The sequence below is a fragment of the Nomascus leucogenys genome, chromosome 5, assembly GCF_006542625.1.
Source record: "Nomascus leucogenys isolate Asia chromosome 5, Asia_NLE_v1, whole genome shotgun sequence".
Classification (NCBI taxonomy): domain Eukaryota; kingdom Metazoa; phylum Chordata; class Mammalia; order Primates; family Hylobatidae; genus Nomascus; species Nomascus leucogenys.
The window spans coordinates 4,975,027-4,989,143 of record NC_044385.1 but is presented as its reverse complement, the minus strand read 5'-3'; the positions used below and the strand labels follow the sequence as shown (position 1 = coordinate 4,989,143).

The 14,117-nt window shown below is 38.9% G+C and overlaps 1 protein-coding gene across 8 annotated transcripts in view; it reads left to right on the top strand.

The window, feature by feature from the left end:
• Window positions 1–14,117, top strand: part of SDCCAG8 (serologically defined colon cancer antigen 8) — a 275,423-nt gene that overhangs the window by 32,254 nt on the left and 229,052 nt on the right. For all 8 annotated transcript variants that reach the window (XM_030812583.1, XM_030812584.1, XM_030812582.1 and 5 more), the window contains exons 5-6: window positions 2,327–2,452; window positions 9,102–9,230. In XM_030812583.1, the coding sequence (XP_030668443.1) occupies window positions 2,327–2,452; window positions 9,102–9,230 (255 nt within the window). The remainder of the gene's footprint in view (window positions 1–2,326; window positions 2,453–9,101; window positions 9,231–14,117) is intronic.

Sequence of the window (14,117 nt, the reverse complement as noted above, 5' to 3'; positions counted from 1 at the left end):
CTCTGTTGGTCAGGCTGGTCTCGAACTCCTGACCTCAGGTGATCCTCCCACCTTGACCTCCCAAAGTGCTGGGATTACAGGTGTGAGCCACTGTGCCTGGCCTTAATCATAATTATTTTAAATTCCTGGTCTGATAATTTTAACATCTCTGCCTTATCTGAGACTGTTTTTGATGCTCGTTAAATCTTTTCAAACTGTGTTTCAGTCTTTTAGCATGTCTTGTAATTGTTTGATGAATGCTGGACATGACATATTTGGTAAAAGGAACTGAGATAAGTAGGCCTTTAGTGTGAGCTTTTATGTTTATCTGGCTAGAAGCTAGGCTGTGTTTGCTGTCACTGTACATGTCAGAGGCTAAAATTTCCTTCAGTGTCCTGGTCTTGTCTCTTCTGTTGTCAATGGATTACCCTAGTGAGTTCTTCCTAAATATAGTCTGAGATGTGCAGTTCTTTCCGTTGCATTTCTCTGTTAGTATACAGGAGCCCTAGTGATGTGGTCGTTACATGTGGGAGCAGAGGGAAGCGTTCCATAGTCCTATGACTAGATCTAAGTCTTTTAGTAAAGCCTTTGTCTTGGGCTGTGACATTCACAAGTGCTTCTCAGTCTCCCCTGCCCTTTAAGTTAGAGGAGATACCTACAGGAAGCCGGAGGCCCCTTTTCCCACATGGAATGCAAGAGGGGGCTGAAGTTGGATTTCTCTTTTTTTAGGCCGGTTAGGTGGCAGCAGCCCTCCAGTCAGTTAGGCTCTGGTAAAGTCGTTTCCCTTGAGGCAGGCCTGTTACAAGGAACGCAACGTGCCGAGCATATTTCAAACTGGCTGCTTTTCTTCTTCCTTTAGGTTGCATAAGGGGATTTCTCTCTAGTTTTTACTATGAAAACCTGGTAGTGTCCTGGAGATAAAATTGGGGAAGTGGGGCAGTCCTATGACTGGGTCTTCCTGGAATTTTTTTTTTTCGAGATGGAGTCTTGCTCTGTTGCCCAGGCTGGAGTACAGTGGCACGATCTCGGCTCACAGAAACCTCGGCCTCCCAGGTTCAAGCCATTCTTCTACCTCAGCCTCCCAAGTAGCTGGGACTACAGGCATGTGCCATCACACCCGGCTAATTTTTGTATTTTTAGTAGAGACTGGGTTTCACTATATTGGCCAGGCTGGTCTCGAACCCCTGACCTTGTGATCTGCCCACCTCGGCCTCCCAAAGTGCTGGGATTACAGGCTTGAGCCACCGCGCCCAGCCTGGAATTTTTAACTCTCAAACTTGTTGACACTGAGCTTCCAGCAAGTCATCAATTATGGTTTAGATTTTCTACCTCCTACAGAGGTTTCTGATTTCCTCCTGTAAATTCTGTCTCAGCATCCACCGATTCTTCAATTTTGGGGCAGTATTTTTCCCTATGACTTCGCTTCTCCAATGAATCTAAGAAGAGTTGTTGATTTTCAGTTTGTTCAACATTTTTCCTGTTGGGAAGATGGGAGTGAGGTGTTCCAAGCTCATTACATTCCAGACTGAAAATTGAAAGTCCACAATATTTTTTTAATTACAGCTTCTTATTACAGCTTTGGGTTTTAAAAAAATAATAATTGAGAGGAATTTTCACATGTTGTGCAATAGCTTTTGATTACACTAGTAGTGAATATTAGGTTAAGTATTATATGATTGATATGTTGATATTATTGAAATGTTTTTCCAGAGACCGAAGTGCCACTCAATAGCTATTCTAATTATTGTTGACCTGTAATTTCTTATGTGACATCCTGTAATTTTAATTGTTATTGGTTTGTAATTCTTTATATTACACCCTGTGAGGCCAAGGAAATACTCTTTCAGAATTCTCCATGAAATGTTTTACTACAATTCTCTCCTATTTGGCTACCATTTCATAGATAATCATCACGCCCGTCTATGCCTTTCTATCTCAGAGCCTCACTCTATTTAATCTTCCATCAGTTTTTAACAAGTTGATGGTATTTGATCATGAGTAATAATATATCTTATCTCACTTTTCAGAATCTACTCCATTCTTTAAAATCTGGATGACCCTTTTAATTAAAGCTTTTCTTTGAGCCTCGATTCCTTGGAGAAAAGGATATTGTCAGAAACGACACACTTTTGCGATATGCCACCAGCAGGCCCATTACTATATACCCCAGCCTTCTCTTTGTTATCTAGCTAATGTTTAGGTTGCCTTATTTGTCTAAATATAATTATATTTCAGGAAAAGGAGAACATAAGTCTTCCACACTTTATATCCTGCTGAGTCCTCTAATAATCAGCAAATAAAAACAGTGCTTAATAATGCTAAATGTATTTGGTTTTGTTTATTATAGGAAGAACTCTCTGGAATGAAAAATAAAATACAAGTCGTTGTGCTTGAAAACGAAAGGCTCCAGCAAGAGCTGAAATCTCAAAGACAAGAAGAGACACTGAGGGAACAAACACTTCTGGATGCATCCGTGAGCATTATTTTAAATCATAAATTTTATTTTAGTGTGAATATTCCCTTCTGCCCTCTCTCTTCGCCTTCTTAGCTGCTTAGATTTTCTCCTTGAAGTGTGGCCAAAGTACTATGTTGGTATTTGTTTGAGACTTTAAATATCAAACTTCACTGTGGTGGAATGAATCCTCAGATGAAATTATCTCATGATATTTGCTACAATTTCCTCTCTGAGCGTACCATTTCTGCCTTACCATATGGAAAGAGCAGGTCTGAAAGCAGGAAGTGTGTTATACAGGAAGGACTTTGCTAAGTCTAGAAACTGTTCAGAACCTTAGATTTCTGTTGGATTTCTCTAAATTTTCCTTGAGGTCTAAAATCTAATAAGTCTAATTAGCAGCATGATCTAGCAGAAAAAACGTTGACCTTAGGGTCCAAGGATCAAAATGTTATTCTTCCCATTGTCCCTAAGAAGGCTGGTGTTTAGCAAGTAATTTTGGAAGGCTTTACATAGCTTAATCCCATATATCCTTTATTTCTTTATTGGTAACTTGAGAAGATTAACCTATACCAGGAGTTTTCAATGCAAATTCCTGGACTCCATCCCCTGTGAGTCTGGTTCACTTGGTCTGGTTGGCTCCTAGGAATCTACACTTTTATCAAGTTGCCTAAGTGATTCTAATGTCAGTGGCCCAGAGTTTGAAGAACGTTGGGTCAGATTATCTCTATAATTCTGTGACAGAGAATTATTGTGGTGACATTTAAATAGTGCTTAAACTTAATATTTTCTTATGACTTATCAGAGTACTTTTGTCTTAAACTTTTTTTAACTGTTTTGCTATAAGATATAGTCACAGCTTGTTCTGCTTTTTGAGACAAATTCAACCTTCCATGCAGAAGTTTTCATACTTGCCTATTCCAGCTTCACTTTGCAGTTTACTTCGGTGGTTTTGACTTTGTTGTCATTAGTAAATCAGCTGTTAAGAAAACATGAACGTCTTGATGTTTCATTGGGAAATCCTCTAATTTTCATTTTTGAAGTTTTTTTTTTTAACTTGAATTGACGGTTTATAATCCTGGAGTTGTATATGTTAGGGTTTGCTATTGAGAAGTATAGGAGCGTATTAACTCTGATAAATGAAGTGGGCTAATTAGTATTTCAGTTTAATTTTCTGCAATTGCATTTAAGTTTGTGATCAGTTCTTTTCTCATCACTATATAACTTTTTCCTGAAGATTTGTATAATTATTAGTGGTAAAAATTCCATCTTAGTTGCTTATGATTTTAATGTCAATTTGAGGAAGATATCACCATATATAAAATACTTAGAAGTGGCTTATTTTAAAAATATTCATTTGCTTTTCTTCCAAATAGGTGGTCACTTAGCAAGCAGTGATTCAATTATTCATAGTCCTCAGTATTTATATAATGCCAAAGAAGTGGAAGAAGGGGAAGTGAAGTGAGAAAGGAAATTAGGCAGACGAGTGAATCAGAGGGCAAGAGAAATGAGTAATGCAAAAGGGGAAGGAAATGATGGTAAGAGCACACATGCCTTGCAGCATGAGCAAAGAAAATGTGCTAAACAAAACTACAGTCAGTCTCATAGAAAGGATAAGGTTTTAGAGAGGTTTTGTTGTTTTTTTAAACATTCACGTGAGCTAAATGTAATACAGATATTGAAATGATTACTGCAGATATGCCAGATGACCTTGATATCTATTTTAATGTTAGTCTTCTGTTATTTATTGTTGTTGAATTGTTACCCCCACGTTTTACCTGTGTAAGTGAATTGAAATATTTCAAGGCCAGATACAGTGTCTTAGGCATGTAATTTCAGCAGTTTGGAAGGATGATCACGTGAGAGGATGGATCACTTGAGCCCAAGAGTTCCAGACCAGCCTGGGCAACATAGTGAGACCCCATCTCTCTAAAAATAAAAAAAAAATTAGCCGAGCATGCTCATGTACACCTGTGGTCCCAACTACTTTGGAGACTGAGGTCAGAGGATCCCAGGAGGTCAAGGCTGCAGTGAGCCCTGATCACGCCACTGCACTCCAGCCTGGGAAACAGAGTGAGACCTTGCCTCAATAAAAACAAGACAAAAAACCAGACTTTTCAGCAATACATGCATGGTGCTGTGTTACAAGTTGTGACATGAATAAAAGTGTTTAGGATATCTTAAATTTAAAAAATCAAGAAATATCTTCTTTTGGGGGGAAGAGGTTTTTGTAATGAGTCAATTAAAATGTTGGTGCTAAATCTTCCCTTGCTATATTGAAATTTGCTGATTTCAATATAGATTTTCAGTGTTTCATAATGCCTTTTAAAAAAGATAATTGAGGTGGCCGGGGGCAGTGGCTCACGCCTGTAATCCCAACACTGGGAGACCAAGGCAGGTGGATCACGAGGTCAGGAGATCGAGACCATCCTGGCTAACACAGTGAAACCCAACTCTACTAAAAATACAAAAAATTAGCCGGGCGTGGTGGCAGGCACCTGTAGTCCCAGCTACTTGGGAGGCTGAGGCAGGAGAATGGTGTGAACCTGGGAGGCAGAGCTTGCAGTGAGCTGAGATCGTGCCACTGCACTCCAGCCTGGGCGACAGAGCGAGACTCTGTCTCAAAAAAAAAAAAAAAAAGATAATTGAAACATTTATATGGTGTGTTAGGTTCTCTCAAAGGACAGAACTAATAGAATACATATATATATATGGGGGTTTTTTAAGTGGTATTAACTGACACAATCACAAGGTCCCACAACAGGCTATCTGCAAGCTGAGGAGCAAGGAAGCCAGTCTGAGTCCCAAAGCCCAAAGCTGAAGAACCCGGAGTCTGATGTACAAGAATAGGAAGCATCTATCACAGGAGAAAGATGTAGGCTGGGAGGCTAAGCCAGTCTAACCTTTTCATGTTTTTCTGCCTGCTTTATATTTGCTGGCAGCTGATTAGATGGTGCTCACCTAGATTAAGGGTGGGTCTGCCTTCCCCAGCCCACTGACTCAAATGTTCATCTCTTTTGGCAACATCCTCACAGACACACCCAGGATCAATCCTTTGCATCCTTCAATCCAGTTAAGTTGACGCTCAGTATTAACCATTTCATATAGTAATAACTAACATTTATTGATGACTACATGGTTATAATGTGCCAGGCACTGTGTCAAACACTTTATTTACGTTATATTACTTCAGATTTGCAATAGCCACACAAGGCAGGTGTTATCTCTGTTTTCAGAGGAGTAAATTAAGGTACACAGCTGTTAAGTAACCTAAGTAATTGGCCTAATGTCACAGAGCTAGAAAATGGCAAAGCAAGGATTCAAACCCAGGACTATCTAATTATCTAAATACACCCAGTAGAACCTTAAATTATACCGCCTTTCTGCATAAGTTAGGAAGAGCTTGTCGACATTGAACCAAACCATCTTTGTTTGCAGAGGATAGAAGTTTTCCCTGGCAGAAAAGAGAAGAACCTCCTTTTTATTGTCTCCTGCTTGTAGCCCTGGACTTGGATGGTAGCTTTCAAGACTTTCAACTTTTGGTCTAGTTTATGACCTAGAAGTTAAAGAAGCAAGCCATTCAAAGCATATTCCATTCCTGTCCTGATTTTTCAGATTTTTCATCACTTTTCCTTCTCATGAAATATTTTCTCATGGAAAGCTTTTTTCTAGAGTTCACAAAATCAAAATAATATGAAAACATGTTATTTATTCGACATTTTGTCATGTGTCCTCCTTTAAAGATCTAGGAGATTTTTTTTTTAAGGAGAAAATTTCTCGGCCAATATTTTTCATGTCTGTTTTCATCCCCTCTCTTACCACCCCATCCCACCCCCATGCAATTAAGAAATCAAAGGTTTTGAATGATCTTCAAGGATTTAACATACTTAGATTTTTTTTAAAAATCTTGGTTAAGTAGCATTCAAGTTTTTAAAAACTATCTGTGAAAGAACAAAATGTCCATTAGACTAGCACTTCTTTCCAAAGAATGATAATATTTTATATCATAAGTCAGCAATCTGTGGTCTACATGCTTCCTCCAATTTCTCCATGGAAAATTAGTACCACCCTCCTTCACTGATCTCAAAAACAACTTTAAATGCAATCATATCTTAGGGGATTTGACTCTACCTAGAGAATCAAGTGCAGACTCATTCCCTGGTGTGGTATACTCTCAAGTCTCTTACTTGATTCTTTAGCTTCATCTTCTGACATTCATCACCTTATATTTTGACCTCTAGTAATGCTGAATTGTCTAAGACCCCCCTGCAGGCACCATGCTATTCCATACCTCTGTGACATTTGTCATGAGGTTCTCTCTTCTTAGAATGCCCTTTCCATCTACCTTACCCTTACTCATCCTTCAAGATATCACACCAGTGTCAATTTTTTTCTAGAAAACCTTCCTTGGATTTCTGGGTGCCCTTAGTATCCCTCCTGTGTTTTGGCAGAGGCCCCTGTGCACACCTTTGGCCTAGCACTCACATTATTAAATTGAAATTACCTGCCTAGGTGTGTGTCTCCCTTATTAGACTGTAAACTTCTTGGAGCTAAGATTGATCTTACTCATTTTTGTCCTCCAAGCTCTTAGCACAGTGTCTGAACACCATAGGTGTTACACAAATGTTGGCACTAAACTGAACTTCCAAAAGAATATGAAATAGAATCTCAGAGTACTACTTTAGGTGAATGTAGTTTACCACATTCTAGCATGATATGACACTGCAGTACAGTTCAGTGTTTGGGGACCTGTCCTGTCTTGTGATTACTACCATATCCTTTGGCACTTTAGCAAGTGTTCAATGATTATTTGTTGAATTAAATTAATATACGTATTTTAATCCTTCTTGTACACATAAATTCCTCAGATCGTTGGGCTGCTTACTACATTGAATGTTGAAAGGGTGACAAAGGTTGCAACTAACAATGGGTACACTAAATTCAACTCAGGCATGTTTGGTTTGTTTGATAAATTTTGAGCCAGTATTTAATAATGTTTCATATGAAGGATCAGATATCTGGTAATATGAATTTTCACTCCCACATGGCAGTGATCGACTGGAATTGAATAGTGGCTGCTTCCTTTGGATGGTACACATTTCTGTGGTTTGTCACAGTGCCTACTCTTCTTCCTTTTTGAATCCCTGGCATGCAGGCTGCATGTCAACTCTGTTTATCATCGCACATGCACTGTTTCTTTTTACTAAATATAAATATTTTTCTGGAAAGGCAGAAGATCATAGTAATAAAGGACTTTAAAGGAAAGAACTGTCCCTTTTTCTCATAACGCTTCTGACACCAAATGTTTGGGATTGTTGTCTCCTACACCTGGCCATTCTCTGTTTCTCTGTAGATACCAACTAGGTGTCCAGTGATTCAATTCAATTCTGACACTCACTACACAGTTAGTATCAGACCCACAGGTGAAGGGCTGTGTCCCATATGACTGCCTGCTACTTTAGATACCAACTGCAAATAGTAGGTCTCTTGGTTATCTACAATTCTGATTTGTCTGTAAATTGGGGGTTCCTGCAATCCCTTCCTCATGTGTGATAATTTGCTATAATGGCTCACAAAATTCAGGGAAACACTTTGCTTGCTATTACTGGTTTATTATTATATAAAGGATATAAATGAACAGCCAATCGAAAATGCATATAGGGCAAGGTCCAGGCTGGTCCCAAGTAGAAGAGCTTCTGTCTGTGGAGTTTGGGTACACCACCGTCTTGGCATGTGGATGCATTCACCAACCCAGAAATTCTCTGAACTTCATTATATAGGATTTTTATGGAGGTTTTATTACATAGGCATGATTTGTTAAATCGTCGGCTGTTGGTGGGGGACTGGGGCTGTAAGTTCTAGTCTTCTAATCATGGACTGCAGCCACCAGTCATCTTATTAGTATACGAAAGGATACTCTTATCACCATGGAGATCCTAAGGGTCTTAGAAGCACTTGTGTCAGAAACCAAGGACTAAGACCAAATATTTTAATGAAAGATGCCCCTATCACCCATGTCACTCAGGAAATTACAGGGTTTTAGGAGTTCTGTGTCAGGAACCAGGGACAGAGACCACATATATATTTGAATCCAGATTGACAGGTTTCAGATTCTAGTGCTGCCACTTATTAGCCATTTCCTACCTCTGCGACCCTCAGCTACTCTATGTGACTCAGTTTCCTCCTGTATAAAATGGAGGCAACAATGTTACCTATCTATCCCATAGAATTGTAATGATTAAATGAGTTAATATATATGACATACATAAAACAGGGTCTGGAACATAGAAAGCAGCATTTTGATATAAATTATTATTAGCCATGCCTTTATGAAACGTGGAAAATGAAAGACAAACTAAGAGAGAGGTGTGTGCTTCAAGAGTATATGTCTTCAGAGGAGTAAAGAATAATTCCATTTGTTGAATGCACTGAAATCTAGCCCTCTTTGCTCATATTTAGATTACTGCCTGTACCCGAAGGAATTTTACTTTGCAACACTCGTAGAATATGACCCTAATATCCTAAAAATGTGAAATGATTCTTGACCTGTAGTGTAGAAGCATATGCTTTTTCTTTTCATCATAGGTAAGAATCGGTATTCTATTTTGTAAAGTATGCAATGTTTATTTAAAGTTGAATTCAATTGCATTACTGGCACATTTTATTTTAGGGAAACATGCAGAATTCTTGGATTACAACAGGTGAAGATTCTGGGGTGGGCGAAACTTCCAAAAGACCATTTTCCCATGACAATGCAGATATTGGCAAAGCTGCATCTGCTGGTGAGCAGCTAGAACTGGTGAGTATTTGGGTGCTTTTCTCTTATACATCTTTTTCTCTTTTTCTCTTTTGTACTTTTTTTTAATTCTGGTAAAATATATATAACAAAATTTACCATTATAACCATTTTTAAGTGTACAGTTTATCTGCACTAAGTACATCAATAATGTCACTCAATTGTAAACATTATCCATTTTCAGAACTTTTTGATCATCTCAAACAAAAACTCTGTACATATTAAACAATATCTCCATTCCCCTCCCTGCCAACCCCTGATAACCTCTCTTCAACTTTCTGTCTTTATAAATTTGCCTATTTCAGATACCTGACATAAGTGGAATTAAACAATACTTGTCCTTTTGTGTCTGGCTTATTTCCCTTAGCATAATATTTTCAAGGTTCATTTTGTTGTAGCATGTGTCAAAATTTCAAGACTGAATACTATTCCATTGTATGTATGTTACCAAACTTTATCCATTCATCTGTTGACTGATATTGGGGTTGTTTCTATCTTTTGACTGTTACGAATAATTCTGCTGTGTACATTGGCATACGAGTATCTGTTTGAGTCCCTGTTTCAATTATTTTGAGTATATGCCCAGAAATAGACTTATTGAATCATATGGTAATTCTTCATTCTTTTTTCAGACTTGATCATTTTAATTGTCGTTTCTTAAAGTTCACCGATTCTTTTTTCTACCTGCTCAAATCTACTCTTGAATACATTTAATAAATTTTTAATTTCAGTTATTATACTTGTTAGCTCCAGAATTTCTGTTTGGTTCCTTTTTATAATGTGTTTTCCCGATTTTCTTTAGTTCTTTGTCCATGTTTGTGTCTTGGCTCTTTGAGTGTATTTAACACAGTCATTTTAAAGTCTTTCCGCAGTGAGTCTGATATCTGTGGTTCCTCAAGCATAGTTTCTGTCAGCTTATCCCGTTCTTCTGAGTGAGCATGTTTTCCTGCTTCCTTGTATTCTTTGTTATTGTGTTGTTGAAAATTGAGCATTTCACTATCATAACGTGATAACTCTGGAAATCTTTCACTCCTTCTTTTCCTGGATGTGCCGTCTCATTTTACTGTTGAAGGCTGTGATCGTCCTTTTGCTTTGAGACTTTTCTAAACTATTTTTGTGAAGACTATTCCATGTCATGTGTGGTTATTGAAGTCTTTGTTCTATTAGCTCATGTTCAGCTAATGTTTGACAGAGATTTCCTTGAATTCCAGGAGCTGAAAACAAACACCTCCCACTTCCCCCGAGAGGTGGGGGTGGGGTGGGGGGAGAGAGAGAGAAAGAGAAAGAGAAAGAGAGGGAGAGAGAACAACTCACCTCTCCCAGTCTTTCCAGATTGGCTCTGTGCTGGGACATTCTTTTCCCATTTAACCAGGCTTGCTCTGAGCCTAGGGATCAGCCATAGGTGAAAGCTTACAGTCTTCTCAGGATGTTTCTGAGTGTGTATCTTTCCTAGGCATCCTGTGACTTTCTAAATTCCACCCCCACACAGCTGCTTTTGAACGTCCTAATTTCCTAAAGCGTCAAAAATAATTCTATTTTAAGACCAAATACTTTTCAATCCTTTGATGTATGTAACAGACCTTTATTCTTCTCTTGCTAACCTGAAGTCTTCTTTGCATTAAATTTGACATGTCAGAGTTGATCAACAATGATGAAAGACTGAGATTAACACTGTAAATGGAATGTTCCAGGGGAAGATAGAATGAATCATAGTTCAGGTTCTCATTATCATCCACAGATGTTATAGTTTTCTAAAGATTTTTTCTGCCCAGTCGCCCTCTCCTGTCTTAGTCCCTGATCCAAGCTTCATTCTACTTGAGAAAGAGTACACTTCTTCAAAAAAGAAAATTGGAAAGACTAAGTAAATTGTATCTTTTTTTCCCTATCTGAATAATTTACAGTAGCTACTTAATACCCATAGGATAAAGACCAATGTCTCAAGTCATCCACAATTTGCATCAAACTGACGTTCGAGACTAGTTTCACACTCTTCTCCTGTCTTTTGTTTTTTGTTTCTTGTTTCTTTTTGAGACAGAATCTTGCTCTGTCACCCAGGCTAGAGTGCAGTGGTGCCATCTCAGCTCACCACAACCTCCGCCTCCCGGGTTCAAGTGATTCTCCTGCCTCAGCCCCCCAAGTAGCTGGGACTACAGGCGTGTGCCACCATGCCCGGCTGATTTTCGTATTTTTAGTAGAGACGGGGTTTCACTATGTTGGCCAAGCTGGTCTCAAACTCCTGACCTCGTAATCCACCCGCATCAGCCCCCCAAAGTGCTGGGATTACAGGTGTGAGCCACTGCATCTGGCGTCACTCTTCTCCTGTCACTCTTAACAAATCTTATCGGTAAGCATGCAAACCACTCACCACTTGCTTCTTCATAAATTTATAATCCACTTTCATTTCTCTTTGAAGACCTGGCTTTGGTTTATGCAGTCCTCCCTCCCCAAAATGTTCCCTTCTTACCCTCTACCTATTGAAATGTTTCCAGTCTTCAGGGTGTAGTTGAAATGTGCCCTCTCATTCTGCTTTCCTGAATAGCATATCTTCTCTCTTCCCTTTTCTGCATTAGAATTCGTTTCTCTTTTATGCCTCCTCCTAGCACTGTGTTTATAACTGTTGGAGACTCATCTTTTTTCCCTGTTTATGAAAAAGGTCAGTTTCTGCATTTGTGTGCTCTACCTCACAAATGTTTTTCACTTTTTCCAAGGGTTTTATTCTGGGACTTTTCTTTCTCTTGTATCTTTTCCTTCTCAATGGTTTATTCTTTTTATTTTATTTATTTTTTTGAGACGGGGTCTAGCTCTGTCACCCAGGGTGGAGTGCAGTGGCGCAATCTCAGCTCACTGCAACCTCTGCCTCCTGGGTTCAAGCAATTCTCCTGCCTCAGCCACCCAAGTAGCTGAGACTACAGTCATGTGCTACCACATGTGGCTAATTTTTGTATTTTTGGTAGAGATGGGGTTTCGCCATGCTGCCCAAGCTAGTCTCAAACTCCTGGCCTCAAGTGATCCACCATCCTCAGCCTCCCAAACTGCTGGGATTGCAGGTGTGAACCACTGCACCCGTCCTATGGTTTATTCTTAGCAGAATATGTTCTTTAATAGCTCCCATAAAGCAGACACCCAAAATATATTCTCCTGACCCTACATTCACTTCCAGCTATCACCCTACCTCTACATTCTCCTTTTCATACCAGAATTTTTCCAGGCAGTTGTCTATATTTACGTCTCCACTTCTTTACCTCCTATTCTTGCTTCAGTATGCTTCAATTGAGCTTCGTCCCTCTATAGTCCACCCCAGCTGCTCTTTTTAAGGTCATTAATGACTTCCAGCTATCAGTCCTCATTGGTCTAAACCTAGTAGCAGTTTTGTATAACACGTACATTGGTTGACTATACCCTCCTCCTTTATATTTTCTAAGATACAATTTAACATAACATTCAGTAAAGTACACAAAACAAAAATTTACAGCTCAAAGATTTATCTGTAAATGAACACCTATGTAATTATCACCACTTTATGCTTCCTCCTAGTTACTGCCCCTTCATGCCTTTAAAACTAATCATGATCCTGAATTTTCTGAAAAATACTCAAGTATGCATCATTAAACACTTTTGAGTTCTGTTTTTTCAATGTTATATAAGTGGAATTGTATAGTATGTATTCTTTTGTATCTGGCTTCTTTTGTCCACCATTGTATTTGTTAGATTCATCCATGTTGTTGCACTGGCTGAAGTTTGTTCATTTTCTTTGGCGGGTCTGCTATATGAACATATGACTTTATCCATCCGCTGTCAAGGAACGTTTGTGTTGTTTCCAGCTGGCAACTATTGTGAGTAGTGCTGCTATGAACATTCTTTCATTTGTTGGTGTGTATGACACAAATTTAGATTGCGTATGTATGTTAGAATGGAATTTTTGGTCTCAGGATATGTCTGTGTTCAACTTGAATAGGTAATGACAACCTTCCAAGGGGTTTTATCAGTTTACACTCCTACCAGTAGTACATGAGTGATACCTTTGCTCCATGTCCTTACCAACCATATAGTATTGTCGATTTTTCTGGTGAACTTATAGTGCTATCTTGTGATTTTCATTTGCATTTCCCTAACTACTAGTGTGATTGAGTATTGTTTCATACATTTATTGTCCATTTGACACCTCTTTTGTGAGCTGCCTGTTCAGATATCCTTATTATTTTTATTAAGATATGTATCTGACATATTTATTTGGGGAGTTCTTTATATATTCTGGATGCAAGCCCTTTGTCAGTATATGTATTATAAATATATATTCCCACTCTGTGGCTTCGCTTGTAACTCTCTTGATAGTTTGCTTGCTTGCTTGCTTTGATGGCTAGAACATCAGTTTGTTTTCCTTAATTATGTAGTTGTTTTTTATGTCCTTTTAAAAAAGTTTTCTTCCAACCACAGTCATGAAGATATTCTTCTACATAGTCTTCTAGAAATTATAGTTTCACTTTTTTTTTTTAAGATGGAGTCTCACTCTGTCGCCCAGGCTGGAGTTCAGTGGTGTGATCTCAGCTCATTGCAACCTCCACCTCCCTGGTTCAGGCAATTCCTCAGTCTCAACCTCCCGAGTAGCTGGGATTACAGGCGCATGCCACCATGCCCAGCTAATTTTTTTGTATTTTTAGTAGAGACGGAGTTTGACCATGTCGGCCAGGCTGGTCTCAAACTCCTGACCTCAGGCAATCCACCCATTTCGGCCTCCCAAAGTGCTAAGATTACAGGCATGAGCCACTGCACCTGCCTTTTTTTTTTTTTTTTTTTTTTTTTTTTGAGACAGAGTTTCGCTCTTTTTGCCCAGGCTGGAGTGCAATGGCACAATCTCGGCTCTCTGCAGCCTCCACCTCCTGGGTTCAAGTG